The 22,500-nt window shown below is 47.6% G+C and overlaps 3 protein-coding genes across 3 annotated transcripts in view; 1 reads left to right on the top strand and 2 right to left on the bottom strand.

Annotated features, from left to right (window-relative positions):
- Window positions 1–1,194: 1,194 nt before the first annotated feature.
- mdkb (midkine b) lies at window positions 1,195–8,075 on the top strand. The gene is made up of 4 exons (XM_062548128.1): window positions 1,195–1,308; window positions 4,343–4,416; window positions 5,505–5,696; window positions 7,309–8,075. The coding sequence occupies exons 2-4, from the start codon at window positions 4,344–4,346 to the stop codon at window positions 7,494–7,496; spliced, it is 453 nt and encodes a 150-aa protein (XP_062404112.1). The 5' UTR covers window positions 1,195–1,308; window position 4,343; the 3' UTR covers window positions 7,497–8,075.
- A 1,938-nt stretch (window positions 8,076–10,013) lies between these two features.
- LOC134093488 (muscarinic acetylcholine receptor M2-like) lies at window positions 10,014–12,112 on the bottom strand. The gene is made up of 2 exons (XM_062546538.1): window positions 12,070–12,112; window positions 10,014–11,501 (listed from the first exon to the last, which is right to left on the bottom strand). Exons 1-2 carry the CDS (start codon window positions 12,070–12,072, stop codon window positions 10,014–10,016), a joined length of 1,491 nt encoding a protein of 496 aa, XP_062402522.1. The 5' UTR covers window positions 12,073–12,112.
- Window positions 12,113–14,959: 2,847 nt separating this feature from the next.
- ambra1b (autophagy/beclin-1 regulator 1b) overlaps window positions 14,960–22,500 on the bottom strand; it is a 49,259-nt gene continuing 41,718 nt past the window's right edge. Inside the window, exons 16-19 of the mRNA XM_062548129.1 lie at window positions 19,601–19,708; window positions 19,200–19,417; window positions 16,770–16,916; window positions 14,960–16,661 (exon numbers count right to left, since the gene is read on the bottom strand). Coding sequence (XP_062404113.1) covers window positions 16,003–16,661; window positions 16,770–16,916; window positions 19,200–19,417; window positions 19,601–19,708 — 1,132 coding nt within the window. The 3' untranslated portion in view covers window positions 14,960–16,002. The remainder of the gene's footprint in view (window positions 16,662–16,769; window positions 16,917–19,199; window positions 19,418–19,600; window positions 19,709–22,500) is intronic.

Raw genomic sequence — 22,500 nt, forward strand, 5'->3', positions numbered from 1 at the left:
TATTAGGATAAAGTTCCATTTGACATGGAGGAAGAAGCGTATTTCAATTGCGTATTTCAAAGGCTTAATATAAAAAATTGCCCAAGGGATATCACCGGGCACCCTCTTAAATCTTAAAGAGGTACCCCTAGTCTACTATATTCTGCAAAAAAACTTAACTGACAAAACCAGGTCTGACACCATGGCTGCCTGATAGTGACTGGTCTGGTCTGCCAAAAGCTCACGAGAACCTTAAAGGAACACCACCGTTTTGTCGGTTAAAGTTTTTTTTTGTTGTTGTTGCAGAATCTAGTAGAGTAGGTGTACCTCTTTAAGATTTAAGAGGGTGCCCGGTGATATCCCTTGGGCAATTTTGTAGCCTATATTAAGCCTTTTTTGTCCAATGTGTTGAATATAAGGCGGATATACTGCACTATGGATGAGTTTCCTCTCTCACTCTGAGAACAAAATCTCCACTTCACAAGCATACACCAAACTTTTCAGTCTTATACCTAACCATGTTTAGAAGGTTTTTACAGTGGGGTTTGTTAATAATTATTCTTAGCTTGATTTACATGACATGTTATTCCAAAAAACATGGCGAAAATTGGTAGTATTTTCTGATTTACTGAATAACTAAATGAGATATCCATAATTCCCTCTCTAAAATACTTTTCATCTCTTATGTCAACAAAATTAAAAGAAAAAAATTGAAACTGGTTTTATCCAATGTTCAGATTTGATCTTTTTAAGTTTATGCAAATCAGCGCATATTTAACTACATCATAGCCTACCTAATTTGCATATTCAAACATTACATTTCAGAAAACTTGTAATAGGCCTACATTTATTTTTCACATTGATCTAAGTAATCAACTGGTGAAGTTTCATATATCCGCTTGTTCATTTTTTTTACCCAATTCACCTGGGCATAAAAAAACTTTAACCGACAAAACCAGGTCTGACCCCATGGCTGCCTGACTACTGGTTTTGTCCTCCCTTCTCGCCGCTGATTGGCCTGACATGTTCCTTATCTGATGGAAACGGTTATGAACTGCTTTGCCAGACTAGACCACTGAAAGAAGATCTCGGTGGGCGGGGCTAGACTGACACATTCTAGGAAAGCATTTGGATACACTGGACGGTCTACATTCTTCTTTAGAGCTATGGTCACATGGTGTTGGTGCTGGGGGGGGGGGGGGGGCGCATTTAAATATGCTCCATAAGGGACCAGCTCAAACTAGTTGAGAAAAAAACAAAGCTTGAATACAGTCAGCTCCCGGACACGCACAAGGCATTGACCAAACGGCGACAGTGCATAACAGTCAAGTAAGTCTGACTTTATTTATTCATCTAGCCTACTGCTACATGCCACAATAATTAAGCAGATCATTCCGATCAGTTTTTTCCCCTAGCTTTTATGCATAGGCTAGTTTATAACGTTGATGTGACATAATGTTTTCAAGTTTGGGTAGCTTTAAACAACATCAAACTGAAACGAATACATATGACATAGCCTGTGGACGCTCATATGAAACTTCAAGCAAATTGTTCGGATGTAGGTTCACATCAGAGTTAATTGTAGCACATTCCTCCGTTAATGCATAGCATACGGTTTTAAACAACATCGAAGTTTCTTTTATTGGAAGCAATTCAGTTTGCTGATTTTTTGTGTCACTTTGTTGAGTGAAAATAGTGTAATTGTAGTGAAGGGATGTGATGCCGGTTTCTAGCCTGTTGTAGACTAGGCCTATTTTGTTTTTTAAGGTGTCGCCTGTCTGTTTTTTTTTTTTTTTTTTTTTTAAATCCTTATCATGACCTCCATTAATTGAATTAGTAGGCTACTTGATTAATTCCCGGCATTAGGCTACTTTTAACTAGGGTAGCGGTTCTGATCCCTTGTTATTGTCGTGGCATTATGTTTAACTTTTTGTCTGAAGACTTGGATCAACGTCAAACTTGTGGTTTCAATCATTTATTGTATCCTAGACCGATTTCACACTGCTAGTTAGACTATTGACATTTAATCTGTTCAAATCTGTGCCGTGTGTGTTTTGGTGATCTAAGAGAAAGAGAGAAAGCTCGCGGCTGAGCCGTTCGGTCTGAGGCCATCTGGAAGCGGAGCGCGAGAGAGAGGGGGCTCGAGTCCAATTGTTTTGTTTGTGGCCCAATTCCTCCCGACGGCTCCAATTCTGTCAAAACCATCAAGGCTTTTGTATTAATGCAGGAAATGACCGGAACTAGATATTTGCATATCATTGAAGAGGTCTGTCAGGAAAATAGTTCTGTCAGAATACTTGATCTGTTTATTAATTTGACCAAGCCAGAACCTTCAGATCTATTGTCAATCACAAAATTTGGATGGAATGAGAAGCCTGAAATATCACCAGAGCAAACTAGGTCACCCTCTGATATCTTTTTTCCATGTTGTCCTGAAATCCCAGATTGTCTCATAAAATGTTGTAAATATTTGCCCCTCATTTGCACGCCTGAAGGGTTTCCCATGCGAGACCAAGGAGCTTAGGACCCAGGAGGAAGGTTTAAAATGCCCTGTGAAACATTGAGCGAAAGGAGCGTCACACCCTCTTTCTTCATCTTTAGAGGCGTTTTGTCTTCTTATGCAAATAAGTCTATATTCAGTGGCGCCTAAGGAGCCCCCCCGCCCCCCTTTCTGCCCCCTCCCTCCGCGAGGGCTCAGCGGTGGGCCTTTAAGAGCAGTGAAAACGGGCCACAGCAGCCTTTGTGTGGAGCCAGTGAATCAGTCTTGCTTTGAGGCTGCAGGGCTTTGAGTGCTGGCCTCTCCCTCGCATGGCTGGAGCAGAGCGGGGGCCTGCTGAGCGCGCTCACTGCACACAAAAGTCCCACTCCTCACTCCCAGCACAAGCCCACATTTATGAGCTGCGGAAGAATGGGCCGCCCTGCCGCCCGGGGAGGAACAGAGGGGAAAGTGGAGCGCACAGCCTTTGCTTTAATAGACAGCCGGGGGCCTCATGGAATGGCCAAGATGGAGGAATTTGCCTGTGCAGCTGAGACACGGCAGACATCTGCTCTGAGACGGGCCCGGCTGCCTGGGGCACAGTTCTCGCACTACCCCACTCACGCCACTTTACCGTAGTTACCCCACTCACACCACTTTACTGTACTTACCCCACTCACGCCACTTTACCATACTTACCCCACTCACGCCACTTTACCGTAGTTACCCCACTCACACCACTTTACCATACTTACCCCACTCACGCCACTTTACCGTAGTTACCCCACTCACGCCACTTTACCGTAGTTACCCCACTCACGCCACTTTACCGTAGTTACCCCACTCACACCACTATACCGTAGTTACCCCACTCACACCACTTTACCGTAGTTACCACACTCGCGCCACTTTACCGTAGTTACCCCACTCACGCCACTTTACCGTAGCTACCTCACCCACACCACCTTACCGTAGCTACCTCACCCACACCACCTTACCGTAGTTACCCCACTCACAACACTTTACCGTAGCTACCCCACTCACGCTCACAATTGTGCACACCCAGTACAGCCCAGCTGAACGCTTACTGCTTTAGAACACTCACACTGCTTTAGAACACTCACACTGCTTTAGAATATCCGTACTGCTTTAGAACACTCACACTGCTTTAGAACACTTATGCTGCTTTAGAACACTCATACTGCTTTAGAATGCTGGTCTCTCACTCAGTTATATTTGTGTACTCAGTTCTATTAGTGTGTTAGTGCACTCAGTTCTATTAGTGTACTCAGAGTTATATTAGTGTACTTAGTGGCGTGCATGTTTCAATGGACGTTTTAGACCCTCTGTGTGTGAGTGGTGAAGGGTGTGTGTGTGTGTGTGTGTGAGTGGTGAAGGGTGTGTGTGTGTGTGTGTGAGTGGTGAAGGGTGTGTGTGTGTGTGAGTGGTGGGGTGTGTGTGGGGGGTAGGGGGGGTACCTGAGTGGGAGACGGTGGCCGGGGGCAGTACAACACCTGGGGAAGTGTGTGTGCGTGTGTCGGCTCCAGACACAGATAATTACAGGGGGAAGACAGCCTGATTTTTGCATGCAAGGCATATAGTGTGTGTGGGTGTGTGTGTGTGTGTGTGTGTGTGTGTGTGTGTGTGTGTGTGTGTGTGTCCTGACAGCTCCTTTTCCCCTGGACTAAGTGATTAACACTCAGTTTAGTCTTTGCATAGAGGGATGTAGCAGGAACACTCAGCATCTCCTGTGTGTGTGTCTGTGTGTGTGTGTGTGTGTGTGTGTGTGTGTGTGTCTGTGTGTGTGTGTGTGTGTGTGTGTGTGTGTGTGTGTGTGTGTGTGTGTGTGTGTGTGTGTGTGTGTGTGTGTGTGTGTTTATTCTACAGAATGCGGCACATCCTCTCTGTAACCCTGCTGTTGGTGATTGTGATGACAGCAGATGCATCAACAAGGAAGAAAGGTTAGTGCATTACCACACACACACACACACACACACGGAAGAAAGGTTAGTGCATTACCACCCACACACACACACACGGAAGAAAAGTTAGTGCTTTACCACACACACACACACACACACACATAGGCACGCACACACACAGAAGAAAGGTTAGTGTATTACTACAAACACACACACACACACACACACACACACACACACGGAAGAAAGGTTAGTGCTTTACCACACACACACACACATAGGCGCGCACACACACACAGAAGAAAGGTTAGTGTATTACTACAAACACACACAGACGGAAGAAAGGTTAGTGTATTACTACAAACACACACACACACGGAAGAAAGGTTAGTGCTTTACCACACATACACGCACACGCGCACACACAGACACACACACACACACACAGAAGAAAGGTAGTGTATTACTACACACACACACACACACACACACACACACGGAAGAAAGGTTAGTGTATTGCTACACACACACACACACAAAGGTTAGTGTATTACTACACACACACACACACACACACACACACACACACACACACACACACAGTGTATTAGTGCATTACTGTTTAAAACTCATATCAGCTGCTCTGGACTCGTGTGTGTGTGACGTTAGATATACTGTATTAATTGCTCCTCTGAGTTGCTGAGTTGTGTGTGAGTGTTTGGTGTGAGTGTGTGAGTGCTTGGTGTGTGTGTGTGTTTGGTGTGTGCATGTGTGAGTGCTTGGTGTGTGTGTGTGTGAGTGCTTGGTGTGTGTGTGACTGCTGTGTGTGTGTGTGTGTGTGTGTGTGTGTGTGTGTGTGTGTGTGTGTGTGTGTGTGTGTGTGTGTGTATGATTGCTTGGTGTGTGTGTGTATGATTGCTTGGTGTCTGTGTGTGTGTGAGAGAGAGCCCCATTGGTGTGTGTGTGAGCGCCTCGTTGGTGTGTGTGTGACTGCTGTGTGTGTGTGTGTGTGTGTGAGAGCCCCATTGGTGTGTGTGTGAGAGCCCCATTTGTGTGTGTGTGTGTGTGTGTGAGCGCCTCGTTGGTGTGTGTGTGACTGCTGTGTGTGTGTGTGTGTGTGTGTCCAGATAGGGTGAAGGAGCCCAAGGGCGGTGTGGACTGTGCGGAGTGGAAGTACGGCCGCTGTGTTCCGTCCAGCGGGGATTGCGGCGCCGGGCAGCGCGAGGCCACCTGCAGCGAGCTCACACACACACACACACACACACACACCCGGAAGCACAAGTGCAAGGTGCCCTGCAACTGGAAGAAGGACTTCGGAGGTAGGAGCCCTGTTGCCCTGACAACACGCGCAATCTCAGGCCCTGTTGCCCCCTTGCATGTAGTAAAGCTGATGTTACTAAGGTCCTGCTCTGTGCACTATTGGGTTGGGTTGGGTTGGTGTAGTAAAGCGGTCGATTGGTGTAGTAAAGTGTTGGGTTGGTGTAGTAAAGTGTTGGGTTGGTGTAGTAAAGTGTTGGGTTGGGTTGGTGTAGTAAAGTGTTGGGTTGGGTTGGTGTAGTAAAGTGTTGGGTTGGTGTAGTAAAGTGTTGGGTTGGTGTAGTAAAGTGTTGGGTTGGTGTAGTAAAGTGTTGGGTTGGGTTGGTGTAGTAAAGTGTTGGGTTGGGTTGGTGTAGTAAAGTGTTGGGTTGGGTTGGTGTAGTTAAGTGTTGGGTTGGTGTAGTAAAGTGTACGATTGGTATAGTAAAGTGTTGGGTTGGTGTAGTAAAGTGTTGGGTTGGGTTGGTGTAGTAAAGCGTAGGGTTGGTGTAGTAAAGTGTTGGGTTGGGTTGGTGTAGTAAAGCGTTGGGTTGGGTTGGTGTAGTAAAGTGTTGGGTTGGGTTGGTGTAGTAAAGTGTTGGGTTGGTGTAGTAAAGTGTTGGGTTGGGTTGGTGTAGTGAAGTGTTGGGTTGGTGTAGTAAAGTGTTGGGTTGGGTTGGTGTAGTAAAGTGTTGGGTTGGTGTAGTAAAGTGTTGGGTTGGTGTAGTAAAGTGTTGGGTTGGTGTAGTAAAGTGTTGGGTTGGGTTGGTGTAGTAAAGTGTTGGGTTGGGTTGGTGTAGTTAAGTGTTGGGTTGGTGTAGTAAAGTGTACGATTGGTATAGTAAAGTGTTGGGTTGGTGTAGTAAAGTGTTGGGTTGGGTTGGTGTAGTAAAGCGTAGGGTTGGTGTAGTAAAGTGTTGGGTTGGGTTGGTGTAGTAAAGCGTTGGGTTGGGTTGGTGTAGTAAAGTGTTGGGTTGGGTTGGTGTAGTAAAGTGTTGGGTTGGTGTAGTAAAGTGTTGGGTTGGGTTGGTGTAGTGAAGTGTTGGGTTGGTGTAGTAAAGTGTTGGGTTGGGTTGGTGTAGTAAAGTGTTGGGTTGGTGTAGTAAAGCGTTCGATTGGTATAGTAAAGTGTTGGGTTGGTGTAGTAAAGTGTTGGGTTGGGTTGGTGTAGTAAAGTGTTGGGTTGGTATAGTAAAGCGTTGGGTTGGTGTAGTAAAGCGTTCGATTGGTATAGTAAAGTGTTGGGTTGGTGTAGTAAAGTGTTGGGTTGGGTTGGTGTAGTAAAGCGTTCGATTGGTGTAGTAAAGCGTTGGGTTGGGTTGGTGTAGTAAAGTGTTGGGTTGGTGTAGTAAAGTGTTGGGTTGGGTTGGTGTAGTAAAGCGTTGGGTTGGTGTAGTAAAGTGTTGGGTTGGGTTAGTGTAGTAAAGCGTTGGGTTGGTGTAGTAAAGCGTTGGGTTGGTGTAGTAAAGTGTTGGGTTGGGTTAGTGTAGTAAAGCGTTGGGTTGGTGTAGTAAAGCGTTGGGTTGGTGTAGTAAAGCGTTGGGTTGGGTTGGTGCAGTAAAGCGTTGGGTTGGTGCAGTAAAGCTGCGGTCACTAAGGTCCGGCCTGCTCTGTGCTCTGTGTCTGTGTCTGCAGCGGACTGCAAGTACAAGTTCGGGCGCTGGGCCGAGTGTGACGCCGCCGTGGGCACCAAGAGCCGCATGGGCACGCTGAAGAAGGCGCTGTTCAACGCCGAGTGCCTGGCCACCATCAAGGTGTCCAAGCCCTGCGCCCCCAAGACCAAGAGCAAGCCCGCCAAGAAGGGCCGGGCGAGAGAGAACTGAGGCCCAGCCCGTGGAACCACTCAGACGGAACCCGCGGAACACGCACCTCCATCCTGTCCCCCACGCAGAACAATCCTCTCCGACCTCAAGACCCGGCAGAGGTGGGAAGATCACGTGACACTCCTCTGGTAAAAGGAGGGAAAGGGTGTTTTTGGAGGGTAAACCTGTGGCAATTTGACTTCTTTTTCTTCTGAATTTCGGTAGACATCCACACATGTAAATGATCTCTATAATTATAGAATTGCTGTCTGTGGTTTTACAGAGTAACACCTCTAGGTTCTTATTATGTAGAGGTACTTTACACTTTTACTGTACATTTGGAAATTTCGACAATATATCAAGTGCATTTTTACAGTGAAAATTGAGATACTGTAGACTTAACATTTTATAGGAAATATTGATGGATATTTTCTTCAATTTATAAATGATTTACTTTTTTAAAAATAAAAACGAAGATAATTGGTCACATTTGTATGCAGTAGGAACAGTATATGAACATCTCAGTCCATCTCTATGAAACCTCACACATAAGATGACTTAGTGCTGTGGCCGCTGAATAAAGGAGTGGAGGACATTGTATTTGCTCTGGTCTGGTGTCTTGACTCTTTTCTGAAGTACCATCCCCAACCCCAACAAGTATTTCAAGTATCTGTACTTTTTTTCAAGTATCTTTACTATTTTTGGAAACTTGTGACATACATTTGAAATATGCCTATGAAGTCCATGTTATTCTTAAGCACAATAATGCAATAATGAAATACACCATATTGAAGTTATTTTTTTCAATTGGAACTTGGCTGTAGTAATGATGGTGTGTGTGTGTGTGTGTGTGTGTGTGTGTGTGTACACCTGGCTGTGATATTGAGAGAGAGAGAGAGAGAGAGAGAGTGAGTGTGTGTGTGTGTGTGTGTGTGTGTGTGTGTGAACTTGGCTGTGGTAATGATAGTGACAGCAGATCATTCATAAGAATATCATCCATGATCATGGTGAATTAGGAATGAAATTAGACAATAACCTGACATTCACCACACAGCTAGATCTCTACATCATTAAATGGTAAATAAAATGACACATAATTGAGTTCTTCTGTTTTGCAGCGGTGAAAATGCAGGAACTAATGGTCTGTTGAAGCGCTTGTGTTGTGACCAACCAAATGATATCGTATTGTTGGCAAAATAAACAGTACATTACAACACATAACAGGACAAATGCTTGTACTTTTGAATACTTGAGTATTTTTAAAAACAAGTACCTCCGTAATTCAACTCAAGTTACATTCTGACATAGCAACATAGCAAGGTGCATCTACACTTTGACTCCATAAAGGAGCTGTGTGCTTGGTCCACCTCATAGCAACATAGCAAGGTGCATCTACACTTTGACTCCATAAAGGAGCTGTGTGCTTGGTCCACCTCTGCTCCTCCAGAACAGTGCTCATGAAGCGGGTTTGACTGGGAATCACTACAGCAGCTCCGTCATGGTGAGCAGGAAGGCCCCAAAGGTATGCCCTTCCTTAGCAATATAGGACACTCAAATAACACAGAAAATACAATGAAAAATCGATCTGAGAAGTAGTATTGTACAATTTACAATCTAGACACATAGTTTCAGTAGATTTCTATGTAAAAGATAAGCTATGAGACATTTCATGGACATTTGTTTTATTGAAAGTTCAACTGATAGATGAAATTGAAATTCTGTGCCGTTCATATATAGAAATAGCCTGGATGTTCCTGCCTTGCGCAGTGATTTCATTCATGCTGCTAAGGCATTCTGGAAACTACCGCCCTAATTTTTGCCTGAGATGGGGGACCAATCACAGAACAGGGGGGAAAGCAAGACCATAGACCTCTGAAGTTCGCCTACAAAAAAGCTGCCATCTTTGCCCATATAAGGAGATACGGTATCTGGCGATTTTTCCTATGGGAAATTAACATGGGAATTGAAAATTATCACACCTGTTAAACTCTCACGGGGATGACAAAATCAGAAATTCAGGTGTTTTCCTGAACACACTTCTGTCCTCTGCCTTCGAGAGGATACTGTGATCTCCGGTACGCGAAGGCGGCAGACTTTGATGTTTGCTACCCCAGAGCTAACTTGGGATGCAACTTGCCATTAAGTTAGTTAGCAAGTTAGCTCTGGGGTAGCAAACATTAAAGTGTGCCGAAAAATCGAACTTCAGAGGTCTGTGATGAGCTATGCACAGACGCATTTGGCGCCCAATGAACGGATCTGGGTATTTTTTCAAATACGAGAAAATTAACGTCTCGTTGCCAGACCATGTCTCATTTGAGAATTGGTAGGCGCTAGCCAGGCTAATATAGAAACTAAACGTAAAGTACTTTTTGAAACTATTGTAAATATATACATGATGTGAAGGAATTGCAGTATTCAAATCACTCTCGAAGGGATGGATGCCATAAAAGTATGGAAATCACTTATATAAGTTATCAAGATGTAGCTCACACACACAGCTGTGGTCAAGACTTAGCTCACACACACAGCTGTGGTCTTCTATTTGGAGTTGATGTTGTTATAGCGACACAGCAGAAGATTGCGGATGGTCCTCTTGAACGTGACGCTGCAGAGTGCGTAGCACGCGGGGTTGATCGTGCTGTTGATGTAACACAGCCAGTAGCCCAACGTCCACATGGCGTCCGATACACAGGAGTGGCAGAAGGTCCCGACCAGAACCATGATGTTGTACGGCGTCCAGGTCACCAAGAAGGCCAGGAGTACGGCCAGAACCGTCCGGGTCACCTTCCTCTCCCGCAGAACCCTCCGGGTCACTTCCTTCCTCTCCCGTAGAACCCTCCGGGTCACTTCCTCTTCCTTCCCCTCCCGCAGAGAGACACGCCCCCTGCTCCTCTTGCTCATGTGACTGCAGGGGGCGGAGTCACAGCCTCTCATAGGGACGGAGTCTCCCATAAGGACGGAGTCTCCCATAAGGGCGGAGTCTCCCATAAGGGCGGAGTCACAGTCCCCCAAAGGAGTGGGGTCTCCCATATGGGCGGAACCACAGCCTCCCATAGGGGCGGAGCCACACCCTTCCATAGGGGCGGAGCCACAGCCTCCCAGCTTCTGGCTCCTCCCATGCAGACTGCAGAACCTCAGAGCCCTGCGGAGCCCCTGCTGCCCCTCCCCCCCCACGAGACGGACGGCCTCTTTCGTTTGGGCCGGCTGGTTGCCGGGCTGGTTGCCGTGCTGGTTGCCGTGCTGGCTGGACGCCGTGTCCAGTGGGGGGAGGGGTTCCGCTGCGTGAGGGGTGTTGGACGCGCGGGCCACTGCGCCACTCTTGGTGGCGGGGCTCCGCGGGTCCGAGTGGCGCCGGCTGGCCCGGGAGATGCGAGCGTACAGAACCACCATGAGAGCCGCCGGCAGGTAGAAGGACGGAAGCGCGGTTGCTAGGGTGACGGTGGGGTTGGACAGGAGCTGGATGTAGCACTCGTCCCTCGGGTGGAGGCCGTCTCCGTGGAAACGCTGCCATATGAGGATGGGCGGCGCCCACAGCACCAGAGACAGAACCCACGCGGCCAGAAGCAGCAGCGCTGCGTAGCGGCGTGTGCGTCGGCAGGGGTGCGTCAGCGGCCGCGTCACGCACAGGTAGCGGTCCACGCTGATCAGCAGCAGGTGCATGTTGGACGCGTTGCTCACCACGTAGTCCACCAGCAGCCACACGGCGCACGCCAGCGGCCCGAACGGCCAGCGGCCCGACACCACGTACGCCGTGTACACGTTCATGGAGAACGCCCCGACCACCAGGTCCGCGCACGCCAGGCTGAACAGGAAGTAGTTGTTGACGGTCTGGAGGTGGCGGTTGACGCAGATGGAGAGCATCACCAGAATGTTGCCCAGGACGGTCACCAAGCTCACCGAGCCGGCCGCCCCGACGATGAGCACCGTTGCCATGGAGCTGTAAGGGGCGCCGCGATGGCCACTCGCCTCATTGGTGCCGTTATCCAAACGACCAGCACAACTACCGTTGAGACTGGAGTCGGAACCCTGCGAGACACACACAGGCTTCCATTAAGAAATGAGGAATGATTACATCAGTCAGGATTAGCGCCAGTGGCACCCTGACAACAAAGAACTGCTCTGCTTCAAGTGTCCACAATGCAGTTATGGAAGAATTAATAATAATTAATAAATAACTATTCTGCTTCAAGTGTCCACAATGCAGTTATGGAAGAATTAATAATAATAATTAATAAATAACTATTCTGCTTCAACTGTCCACACTGCAGATATGGAAGAATTAATAATAATAATTAATAAATAACTACTCTGCTTCAAGTGTCCACACTGCAGATGTGGTGTATTATTTGCAGTTGGAAGTGTAGGAAATGCAATTTAGACATGAAATAATAACGCCATTGCTCCACACTGTACTGCAAAATCACAATATTTAGGACGTGAAATTCTTACTGTACTGCGTTGTCTACTTCAGAAACGCTGCAGGTTTTGTCCCATAACTGAAGTTATTTTGCAACATTCACAATGCTGGCCTCAGACTCAGACGGAGGAACTGAAACTCCTAGTGACAGAAGCGTTGTGAAATAACTCCACTCACCATCAGTCTGTGTGCCGAGTAGTTTCAGCTCAGCCGTTTACCGGTACAGCCCCCGTCCGAAGCCCAGCTCCACGCCAAAGTCCAGCAGGTGCTCCGTAGCAGAGGAAACACTCGAGTGCCGTTTGGCGTCTCCAAGGCGCCTGCCACATTCCGTGCCTCTGGGAGATGGGATGCTGCTGCGGCGCACACACACGCAGCCGGCCAGGTGACCGGTGATTGGCTGATACAATTATGAACTAATAGGTCACATCACTCACACTAACCAACTTACACAGCTAACCCTGTATGCATACATGCATCCTCCTCTCCCCAACCAACTTACACCCCTACACACACACACACCATTAATGCATACATGCAGTACTCACACAACCCTCATCATTAATGCATACAGTAAGGCCCATCTTTTTAAATCATTCAGAAAGCGGACTTCATGTAATGCCACTGTCGAAACTCTTACAAGGTGTGAGCTTTTTTTTATTTGAATGACTTGGTCCTAACGTTCAATTCTAACGGTAATTGCATTGTTGCATTCTATGAATGTAACAATGTTTGCAAACGTTCGCCTATGTTTGCAAATTTGAATGCGCCTCAGATATTCTTTAGAACGTTAATTTTCAAACATTGGGGTCACACCAGTGCCAGTGCACCTTTAGAACACGGGATATGAAACGACTGCTGCATTAACACACGAGGCGGAATTGTTGGTGTGACTTGATTTGTTTATTAACACAGAAAGCAGACTGTTGGTGTGACTTGTTTATTAACACAGACAGCTGTCTAAAATAACATCCATAAGGAGCAGCCCAGGCCCCGCCCCCGCCCCCCCCCGGGCTCTGTGCCCCCCCCCTCCCCGGGCTTGGTGACCTCTCTGGGAATGAACATAACACTGGATCTTTGGTGTTCCATTGCACTTGGTAGAACCTTCAACAGATAATCTCAGTTTAGCCAATGCCATGGCAACAGACAGTCACCGCCTTAGCGATAGATCACAGACATGATACAGAAAACCCCGCAGGTTTCAGCTCCAGAGAGGGGGGGGGGGGGGGGGGGACCCCACAGGTTTCAGCTCCAGAGAGGAGGTGGGGGGACCCCACAGGTTTCAGCTCCAGAGAGGGGGGGGGGGGACCCCACAGGTTTCAGCTCCAGAGAGGGGGGGGGGGGGGGGGGGGGGGGTGCAGTATCACCGGCTGAGTTGAGCTTTGCTCCCCGACCCCCTCTGACACCATTAGGGCGGAGTGGGCCAGATTCTGGCACTGCATGGACTCTGCTGCTGCCCAGGTTCTGCTGCCCAGGTTCTGCTGCTCAGGTTCTGCTGCCCAGGTTCTGCTGCCCAGGTTCTGCTGCTCAGGTTCTGCTGCCCAGGTTCTGCTGCTCAGGTTCTGCTGCTCAGGTTCCAGTGGACTCTGGTGCTGCTCCGCTACGTTGTGGCACCTCTCCTCGCCGCTAGTGGACCCCTCACACTCTTCTCCCCAACACACACACACACACACACACACACCAGAGCAGTCCCCACTGAACCCCAACACCAGATCAGCGTCCTCACTAATGCCCCGGGGTAACAGCACTGTGACAGGGCGGGGCAGGTGGGGCAGGTGGGGCATCATGATTGTTAAGGCAGTCAGTCATTTCCCTTAAAAAAGAAGATGCACTCTAGTGGCTGTTGAAGGCATTTCCAGATCCGTGGTCACGGAAACAGGTGAGTGATCATGTGTCTCCTCCCCATAGAAACGTCTCTGTAAAGATGGCAGGGTCGCCATAGCAACGTCTCTGTAAAGATGACGGGGTGCCATAACAACGTCTGTAAAGATGGCGGGTCGCCAAGACAACCTTGTGATCGATGAACGAGAGTTTTAACTTTTTTTTTTTTTTTTTTTTTTTTAAACAGTTTTAAAGTATAAAACTTCTTTAGGAAAAAAAAAAACCCAACACAAACCATCGTCAGTGATGAAGCTCAAGATTCCTTCTTGTCCAAAGTCAATCAAGGGTTGTGATCTTTTTAAACAGATATTTGTGTTCAAGCAAAACAACAAACAAAAGCGGAAAACACAGCTGAAGCGCTACGATCAGACTGGACACACACACACACACACACACACACACACACACCACACACACGTCTGCCTGAAGAGCCAAGAGCCATCGCACTGGGGATATCTCTGCTTACTTGCTCTCTCTCTCACGCACACACAGGCTCTTCATCAGTGCTTTTCCTGTTAGCATGCCTTGGCGCAAGAGCTACACACACACACACACACACACACACACACACACACACACACACACACACACACAGCTGAATGGGCTTTTTCAAGTAGGTACTGCTCCAGCCCCACCTCAGCAGACAGGTGCATAACCTTCCACACACGCGCACACACACACACACTTTCAGCAGAGAAGAGGTGGGCCTGACACACACACATGTTAAATGTAGGGACAGTTCCAGGTCATCTGTCAAACATACACACATACAAACTGGACAGAACTGCACACGCGCGCACACACACACACAGCCCTGTCCTGAGATGTGGCTCTGCGTTTTCGGTGACGCAGTATGCCAGCACCTGTGTGTGTGTGTGTGTGTGAGTATGTGTGTGTGTGTGTGCGCGTGTGTGAGTGTGTGCGTGTCTCCCATTGCATGATTTTCAGTTTTCTTCAAGGGAATCCCAAACTGTACTGACCACTGGATGTGCTTTGAGCGGAACACTCCAAATGGAGTGTGTGTGTGTGTGTGTGTGTGTGTGTGTGTGTGTGTGTGTGTGTTATTGTGCCTCCTCAGAGTCCCGCTAATGTTACTTTACAATATTCATGTTTGCGTCCAACTAGTCAGCGCTTCCACTGCAGTCCACACACACACACACACAGCGCACCCCCCCCCCCTCCCCCCCCCAGACACACACACACACACACACAGCCCACAGCAGAGGACAGGTTGCATCAGTTGACAAGGCTCATCCTTTTTCCTTAGAAATCTTGGTTCATCGTTCATGCGTCCGGTCCTCTCAGAGTAAAACACACTTGCAGGGAAACGCCGGGAGAGGAGGCCAGCTGGGCACAAGGGGTAACCATGGTAACCACATCCTCCACACCTAAAAACACACACAGGCTCCCAGCGCATCCGGGAACAAGTTAAAATCAAAATGGCACCAGCGCTGATCTGAGACCAGAGGAGACCAGAGGAGACCAGAGGAGACCAGAGGAGAGAGTGCTGATCTGAGACCAGAGGAGACCAGAGGAGACCAGAGGAGACCAGAGGAGAGAGCGCTGATCTGAGACCAGAGGAGACCAGAGGAGAGAAGAGGGAGGAGAGAGGAGAGCAGAGGAGACAGGGTGCCACAGAGCTCTTCATGAGCACAACAGACACTTCCTCAGCGAGAGAGAGAGAGAGAGAAGGAGAGAGAGAGAAGAAAAGAGACAAGAAAAGAGAGTAGAAAAAGGGAAGAAAAGAGAGAGCCAGAAGAAAAGGAAGAGAGAGAGGGGGATGAAGAGTGAAGGAAAGAGGGAGAGAGAGCCAGACAGAGAGAACAAGCGACAGAAAGAGAGTGAGGTGTGTTCAAGTAAAGCCCATCCTCTCTCTGCTGTCTGCTGCCACTAGGTGGCGCCCCAGCCCCGTCCTGAGGGTGCAGCATGGGGGGGGGGGGGGGGGGGGGGGGGCAGCTGTGATGTGGTCTCTCTCTGCGGTTACACCTCCTCCTCCCCACTAGGGGCGCTGTGATGTGGTCTCTCTGCTGTAGCACCTCCTCCTCCCCACTAGGGGCGCTGTGATGTGGTCTCTCTCTGCTGTAACACCTCCTCCTCCCCACTAGGGGCGCTGTGATGTGGTCTCTCTGCTGTAGCACCTCCTCCTCCCCACTAGGGGCGCTGTGATGTGGTCTCTCTGCTGTAACACCTCCTCCTCCCCACTAGGGGCGCTGTGATGCCGGAGGGAGGGCCCTATCTGCTGTACTGGTCTCCTGGGCCGCCGCTGCCGCTGGTGCCGTTGTTGTTGTTGTTGTTGTTGGCGCTGAAGAGGTGGTGGGGGGGCGCGGGGGGGCCGTCTGCGTTGCGCTCCTCAAACACGTCCTCCACGTCCGCCGCCGCCGCCGCCTCCTGCCTCCTGCGCCGCCCCAGAGGGGACAGCCGCCCGCCGTGCGGGGGGTGGGGGGGCAGCAGGGGGGCCACGTGGGGGGGGTGCAAGGGGCGCTGGTGTCTGGGCTGCAGCAGCAGGTGTGCAGAGGTGTTGGCGTGGGGGGGCTCGTGGGGGGGCTGCAGGTGGGGGGGGTGCAGGTGTGCGGAGGTGTTGGGGTGGGGGGGGTGGGCAGGCTGCAGGTGTGCTGCGTTGGCGCCGGTTTGTGATCCGCGGTGGATGCGGTGGCTGACGATGATGTCGTTGCCGAAGCCGCCCATGGAGGCCATGGTGGTGCTCTGCTCCCGCTGAACCACCGCCGTCATGCCGCCCTCCGCCATCAAGCGCCGCAAGCGCGCCAGAGCGTCCTCCCCTCCGGCCACACCCCCCGCCGACTCCACCCCCGACACCACGCCGTCAGGACCTCCTCCTCCTCCTCCTCCTCCTCCTCCTCCTCCTCCTCCCGTCTCCGCGGGGCCGTCCGGATCTGCGAAGGACAGGGGGAACACAGTCAGCACTGCAGGCGAGGCTGTAGCTATGGCGACAGGGTAGTTATGGTGAGACTGGTTGTTATGGGTTGTTATGGAAAGGTTACCGTGGTTAGCGGTGGGACCGCTGGTCTGTGCAGAGGAGTCCTGTGAAGCTGGTTCCTGTGCTGGAGGGTCAGAGGTCATCTCCGTGGTTACGTCAGCGCTGGCGTCGGGCTGCGAGCCACTCTGGGTCTGAATGTCCACACTCTCCACTGCAGGCCAGAGCAGGCATTAGAGATCCACACTATACTCACTAGCTATACTATACTCACTAGCTATACTATACTCTCCAACTCCACTATACTCACTAGCTATACTATACTCTCCAACTCCACTATACTCACTAGCTATACTATACTCTCCAACTCCACTATACTCACTAGCTATACTTTACTCACTAGCTATACTATACTCACCAACTCCACTATACTCACTAGTTATACTACACTCACTAGCTATACTATACTCACTAGTTATACTATACTCACTAGCTATACTATACTCACTAGCTATACTATACTCACTAACTATTCTATACTCTCCAACTCCACTATACTCACTAGCTATACTATACTCACTAACTATACTACACTCACCAACGCCTCTATACTCACTAGCTATACTACACTCACCAACTCCACTATACTCACCAACTCCACTATACTCACTTGTTATACTATACTCACTAGCTATACTATACTCTCCAACTCCACTATACTCACTAGCTATACTACACTCACCAACTCCACTATAGTCACTAGCTATACTATACTCACTATACTATACTCACCAACTCCACTACACTCACTAGTTATACTATACTCATTAACTATACTATACTCACCAACTCCACTATACTCACTAGCTATACTATACTCTCCAACTCCACTATACTCACTAGCTATACTATACTCACTAGCTATACTATACTCACCAACTCCACTACACTCACTAACAATACTATACTCACCAACTCCACTATACTCACTAGCTATACTATACTCACTACCTATACTATACTCACCAACTCCACTATACTCACTAGCTATACTACACTCACCAACTCCACGTTACTCACTAGCTATACTACACTCACCAACTCCACTATACTCACCAACTCCACTACACTCACTAGCTATACTACACTCACCAACTCCACCACTATACTCACTAGTTGTACTATACTCACCAACTCCACTATACTCACTAGCTATACTATACTCACTAACTCCACTACACTCACTAGCAATACTATACTCACCAATTCCACTATACTCACTAGCTATACTACACTCACCAACTCCACTACACTCACTAGCAATACTATACTCACCAACTCCACTATACACACTAGCTATACTATACTCTCCAACTCCACCATTATACTCACTAGCTATACTATACTCACCAACTCCACTATACTCACTAGCTATACTATACTCACCAACTCCACCACTTTACTCACTAGCTATACTATACTCACCAACTCCACTACACTCACTAGCAATACTATACTCACCAACTCCACTATGCTCACTAGCTATACTATACTCTCCAACTCCACCACTACACTCATCAACTCCACTATACTCACTAACCCCACCATTATACTCACTAGCTATACTATACTCACCAACTCCACTATACTCACTAGCTATACTATACTCACCAACTCCACTAAACTCACTAGCAATACTATACTCACCAACTCCACTACACTCACTAGCTATACTATACTCACCAACTCCACTATGCTCACTAGCTATACTATACTCACCAACTCCACTACACTCACTAGCTATACTATACTCACCAACTCCACTATACTCACTAGCTATACTATACTCACCAACTCCACTACACTCACTAGCAATACTATACTCACCAACTCCACTATGCTCACTAGCTATACTACACTCACCAACTCCACTACACTCACTAGCAATACTATACTCACCAACTCCACTATACTCACTAGCTATACTACACTCACCAACTCCACTACACTCACTAGCAATACTATACTCACCAACTACACTATGCTCACTAGCTATACTACACTCACCAACTCCACTACACTCACTAGCAATACTATACTCACCAACTCCACTATACTCACTAGCTATACTATACTCTCCAACTCCACCACTACACTCACCAACTCCACTATACTCACTAACCCCACCATTATACTCACTAGCTATACTATACTCACCAACTCCACTATACTCACTAGCTATACTATACTCACCAACTCCACTAAACTCACTAGCAATACTACACTCACCAACTCCACTATACTCACTAGCTATACTATACTCTCCAACTCCACCACTATACTCACCAACTCCACTATACTCACTAACCCCACCACTACACTCACCAACCCCACCACTATACTCACTAACTATACTATACTCACTAACCCCACCACTATACTCACTAACTATACTAGAGAGAAGTTCTGTGAGGTTCTGATGCTGATTAGGACTCACCCTGGACTGCTTGGCTGTTGCTGTGGCTGGCCTGGGAGGTCCCTGGCAGCTGGGGGTCACGGTCCGTCTGGGTCTGAGCGTTCTGCAGCGAGGGCGTCGGCGTTTGCGTGCCCTGAGAGGTTACAGAGGTCACGGTGGTTGCTGGGTGACGAGGCTGCAGGCCAATGGCGTCCATTAAACCCATGTCCCGATCCAGCCGCAGGATGGCCCTGCTCGACCTGCCCCACAAACAAACAAACAAACAAACAAACAACTAAGATTTTCTGCTCAACTTGTCCCACAAACAACCAAACTGCGAAGGCTGGTCTAGGCCACACTAAATTATGAGGGCTGGACTAGTGCACACTTGATTATGAGGGCTGGACTAGTGCACACTTGATGACTGCGAGGGCTGGACTCACCCGGGCCGGTCCGTAGCTCTGCCTCTGCCGGTGCCAGGGGTGTTGTTGAGGGAGAAGGCCGACTCCAAAACCTGCTCTGCTGGGCCCTCCCCATCACTGCGGTAGTCCCTGTAAGGGCACACACACATTTGATTCTTTTATTTGGAATGACCAATACTGATTAAAACAACACAGCATCCAAATAATGACAAAGAGCCTGTTATGTCTCACTAGACAATACAAACATTATGCTGATGGTCACAACCACAACACACACACACGCACGTACGCACGCACGTACGCGGGTTCTTGTAGCCTAGAAATCTAGACGCCCCTAGCGGCAGCAAATCTAATTTGGCTGCTGGGGTAGTCTAGCAATGATCCATTAGAGCTCGGGAGCTGAGAAATGGAATAATGACTGGACCAATCACAGCGTGTATAGAGTCGGTGGGCGGGCTTAACAAAATGGTGACTGACATGTGACCAGAAGTTGCGACGGTAACGCATCCTGCTATTTGAAAACAAGAAGATCATTCGTTTAGCGTTATCCTATTGCGTGGAGAGGGAAGGTTACGTATTCTGCTACTTGAAACAAGAAGATGATTCGTTTAGCGTTATCCTATAGAGATCGCTAAGACATGTGACCAACTTATACTATATAAGTTCGCCTGATGCCAGCCCATGTAAACTAGTATTCTGGGTCTATGATCTGGCATGATAATAATGAAAACTAAGCGTGAAAAAATTGTGTGAAAAACAGAACATAATCTTGCGCTTCCTTACTGATGCTATCCATGCCATTCCTCGCCTTTTTGTCACCTCTGAAACATGGCGTGTACTATTATTTTTCCACGCTGGAAAGCGATAAAAGATAAGCTTCATGTTACTCTATTGAACTTTATAGCACAGCAGGTAAACAGCATTTCGACAACTGCACTTTGTTGTTCCCGCACGTCAGTAAAACAACTTAAGTTTTGGGCCACCGATTCGTTGCGTTTTACGTCACGTTCTCAATCTCTATTGCGGAGAGGGAATTCGAAAGACAACTGTTTATCACTCCGATTGAGCCCTGCCTACGGTGAGTTCCCAGACCCTACATCTTGATGTGGGTCTGGCTGGTCAGGCTAGGGTTCTTGTCATAATTAAAAAGTCAGACTTATTTTTGATAATATTTTGAAGTACTATTCTGCTTCCATCTTTTTATCTAATAATTACACCCTTATTGATAGTTAGTGACCCCTCAATCCACACACCCTTATTAGTGACCCCTCAATCCACACACCCTTATTGATAGTTATTGACCCCTCAATCCACACACCCTTGTGAGGACTAGGGATGGAACGGTCCGACTTTTCCAGTCTCGATACCGATGGCGATGTCTGGGCTCTTTGTATCGGCCGATACCCGATACCGATCCGAATTTTTTGTTAAATAGTGGGCACCAGCAGCAACTTGGAACAGCATTCAAATTCAAGCTCACAGTTATTACTAAATAATAAATCTAACTAGCCAATATAAAACACAACAAATACAGATTTTTCTCCCACCAAAACTATTTTGCAGATAAAAATCCCATATTAGTGATATACATTAAAACACCCCTGCCAAAATGGTGTCACCCATGAAACCCCTCTATTTACCCATAGTGGTAAGGTCCCTCAGTTTCCCCACGATAAACGAAGAAGTTCACACGGAGTTTGAATGGTGGTTATTAGGGGTGTGAATCTCTCATGTGAAAGACGATACGATTCGCATCTAGATACATTGTCACGATACGATTCAAAAAAAGATACATGTTAATAGCAAACGATTCGGTACGATTCAATTCGATGCGATTCGATGCAATTCGATGCGGTTCAATAATCGAAAGCATTCTGAAAGTTATTTTTCATTGTGCACATTCACTTTACAATTGTGCACATTTTACATGATCAAGTTAATGGTTATCAATAGGACAAACAACTTGATGTATGAACATGACAAAACATTTTATTGTGAAAAGGTGAGGTTTTTCATATAATATTTTAGTAATGACACACACTGAGGACACCATAAAGAAATAAACAGAAGAAACACATATCTCTGTATATGTTGCATAAAAAAATTAAAGACCAAAGAGGTGTCGTTACAAAAGAAAATAAAGCAGTGCTTTGCCCTTGGCCTTTTCTCATGTAAAAGAATAAATGATTCTCTGCTTATCTCCCTCAACAATGGAATTCTCTTCTCTGATTGGCTGATGGGGTGGCCATTAACTTCATATAACCTGCTGCCTTTGAAGTAGTTCCCGTATCACACTTGAATATTAATTCGCCAAACTCGTTGCGAAGTTTAAATGAACTATCTTGTTGCATCCAAGCTGAAATACAGACGTGCAGAACCATAGTAACATTGTAGCATATGACGGAGGTGGATTGTAGCTAGTTGGATGCCATGTAGGCTATAAAAGTAGCGATCTTTCAAAGTTAAAGTTAATCAGAATCCTGGGATATGCCCGCTTGACAACGGGAGAGATAGAACCAGAGCCATATAAAGAGACCTTCTCTTTTGAAAAAGCCAAACGACTTCCAAACTTTGGATTTAAGTTTCGCCGGCGCGTTGAATATAGGTTCGGAGTTGTCAGAAATCTTTTCTGAGGAAGACTAGCATCTCATTCCTTCAGGCACGTCCAGGGCACGTTTCGTTGGAATGGATAGAAGAACGTGATAGGCTATGCCATCTTTGACCAATGAGAGGCTGTCATTGTTCTCAAATCAAAATTGGGATGCACACAGCCACGCACCAGGCCAGGAAATCGAGTATTTCATAAGAGACGGTCAAGTCAGAAACGTTTGCGAATGTGAACCGATTTGAGTCTTTTAAATCGAAACAATAACCGATTCATGTCATGAAAAATTCGAAACGAGGCTTGATGCATCGATGTA

The sequence above is a fragment of the Sardina pilchardus genome, chromosome 10, assembly GCF_963854185.1.
Source record: "Sardina pilchardus chromosome 10, fSarPil1.1, whole genome shotgun sequence".
NCBI lineage: Eukaryota > Metazoa > Chordata > Actinopteri > Clupeiformes > Clupeidae > Sardina > Sardina pilchardus.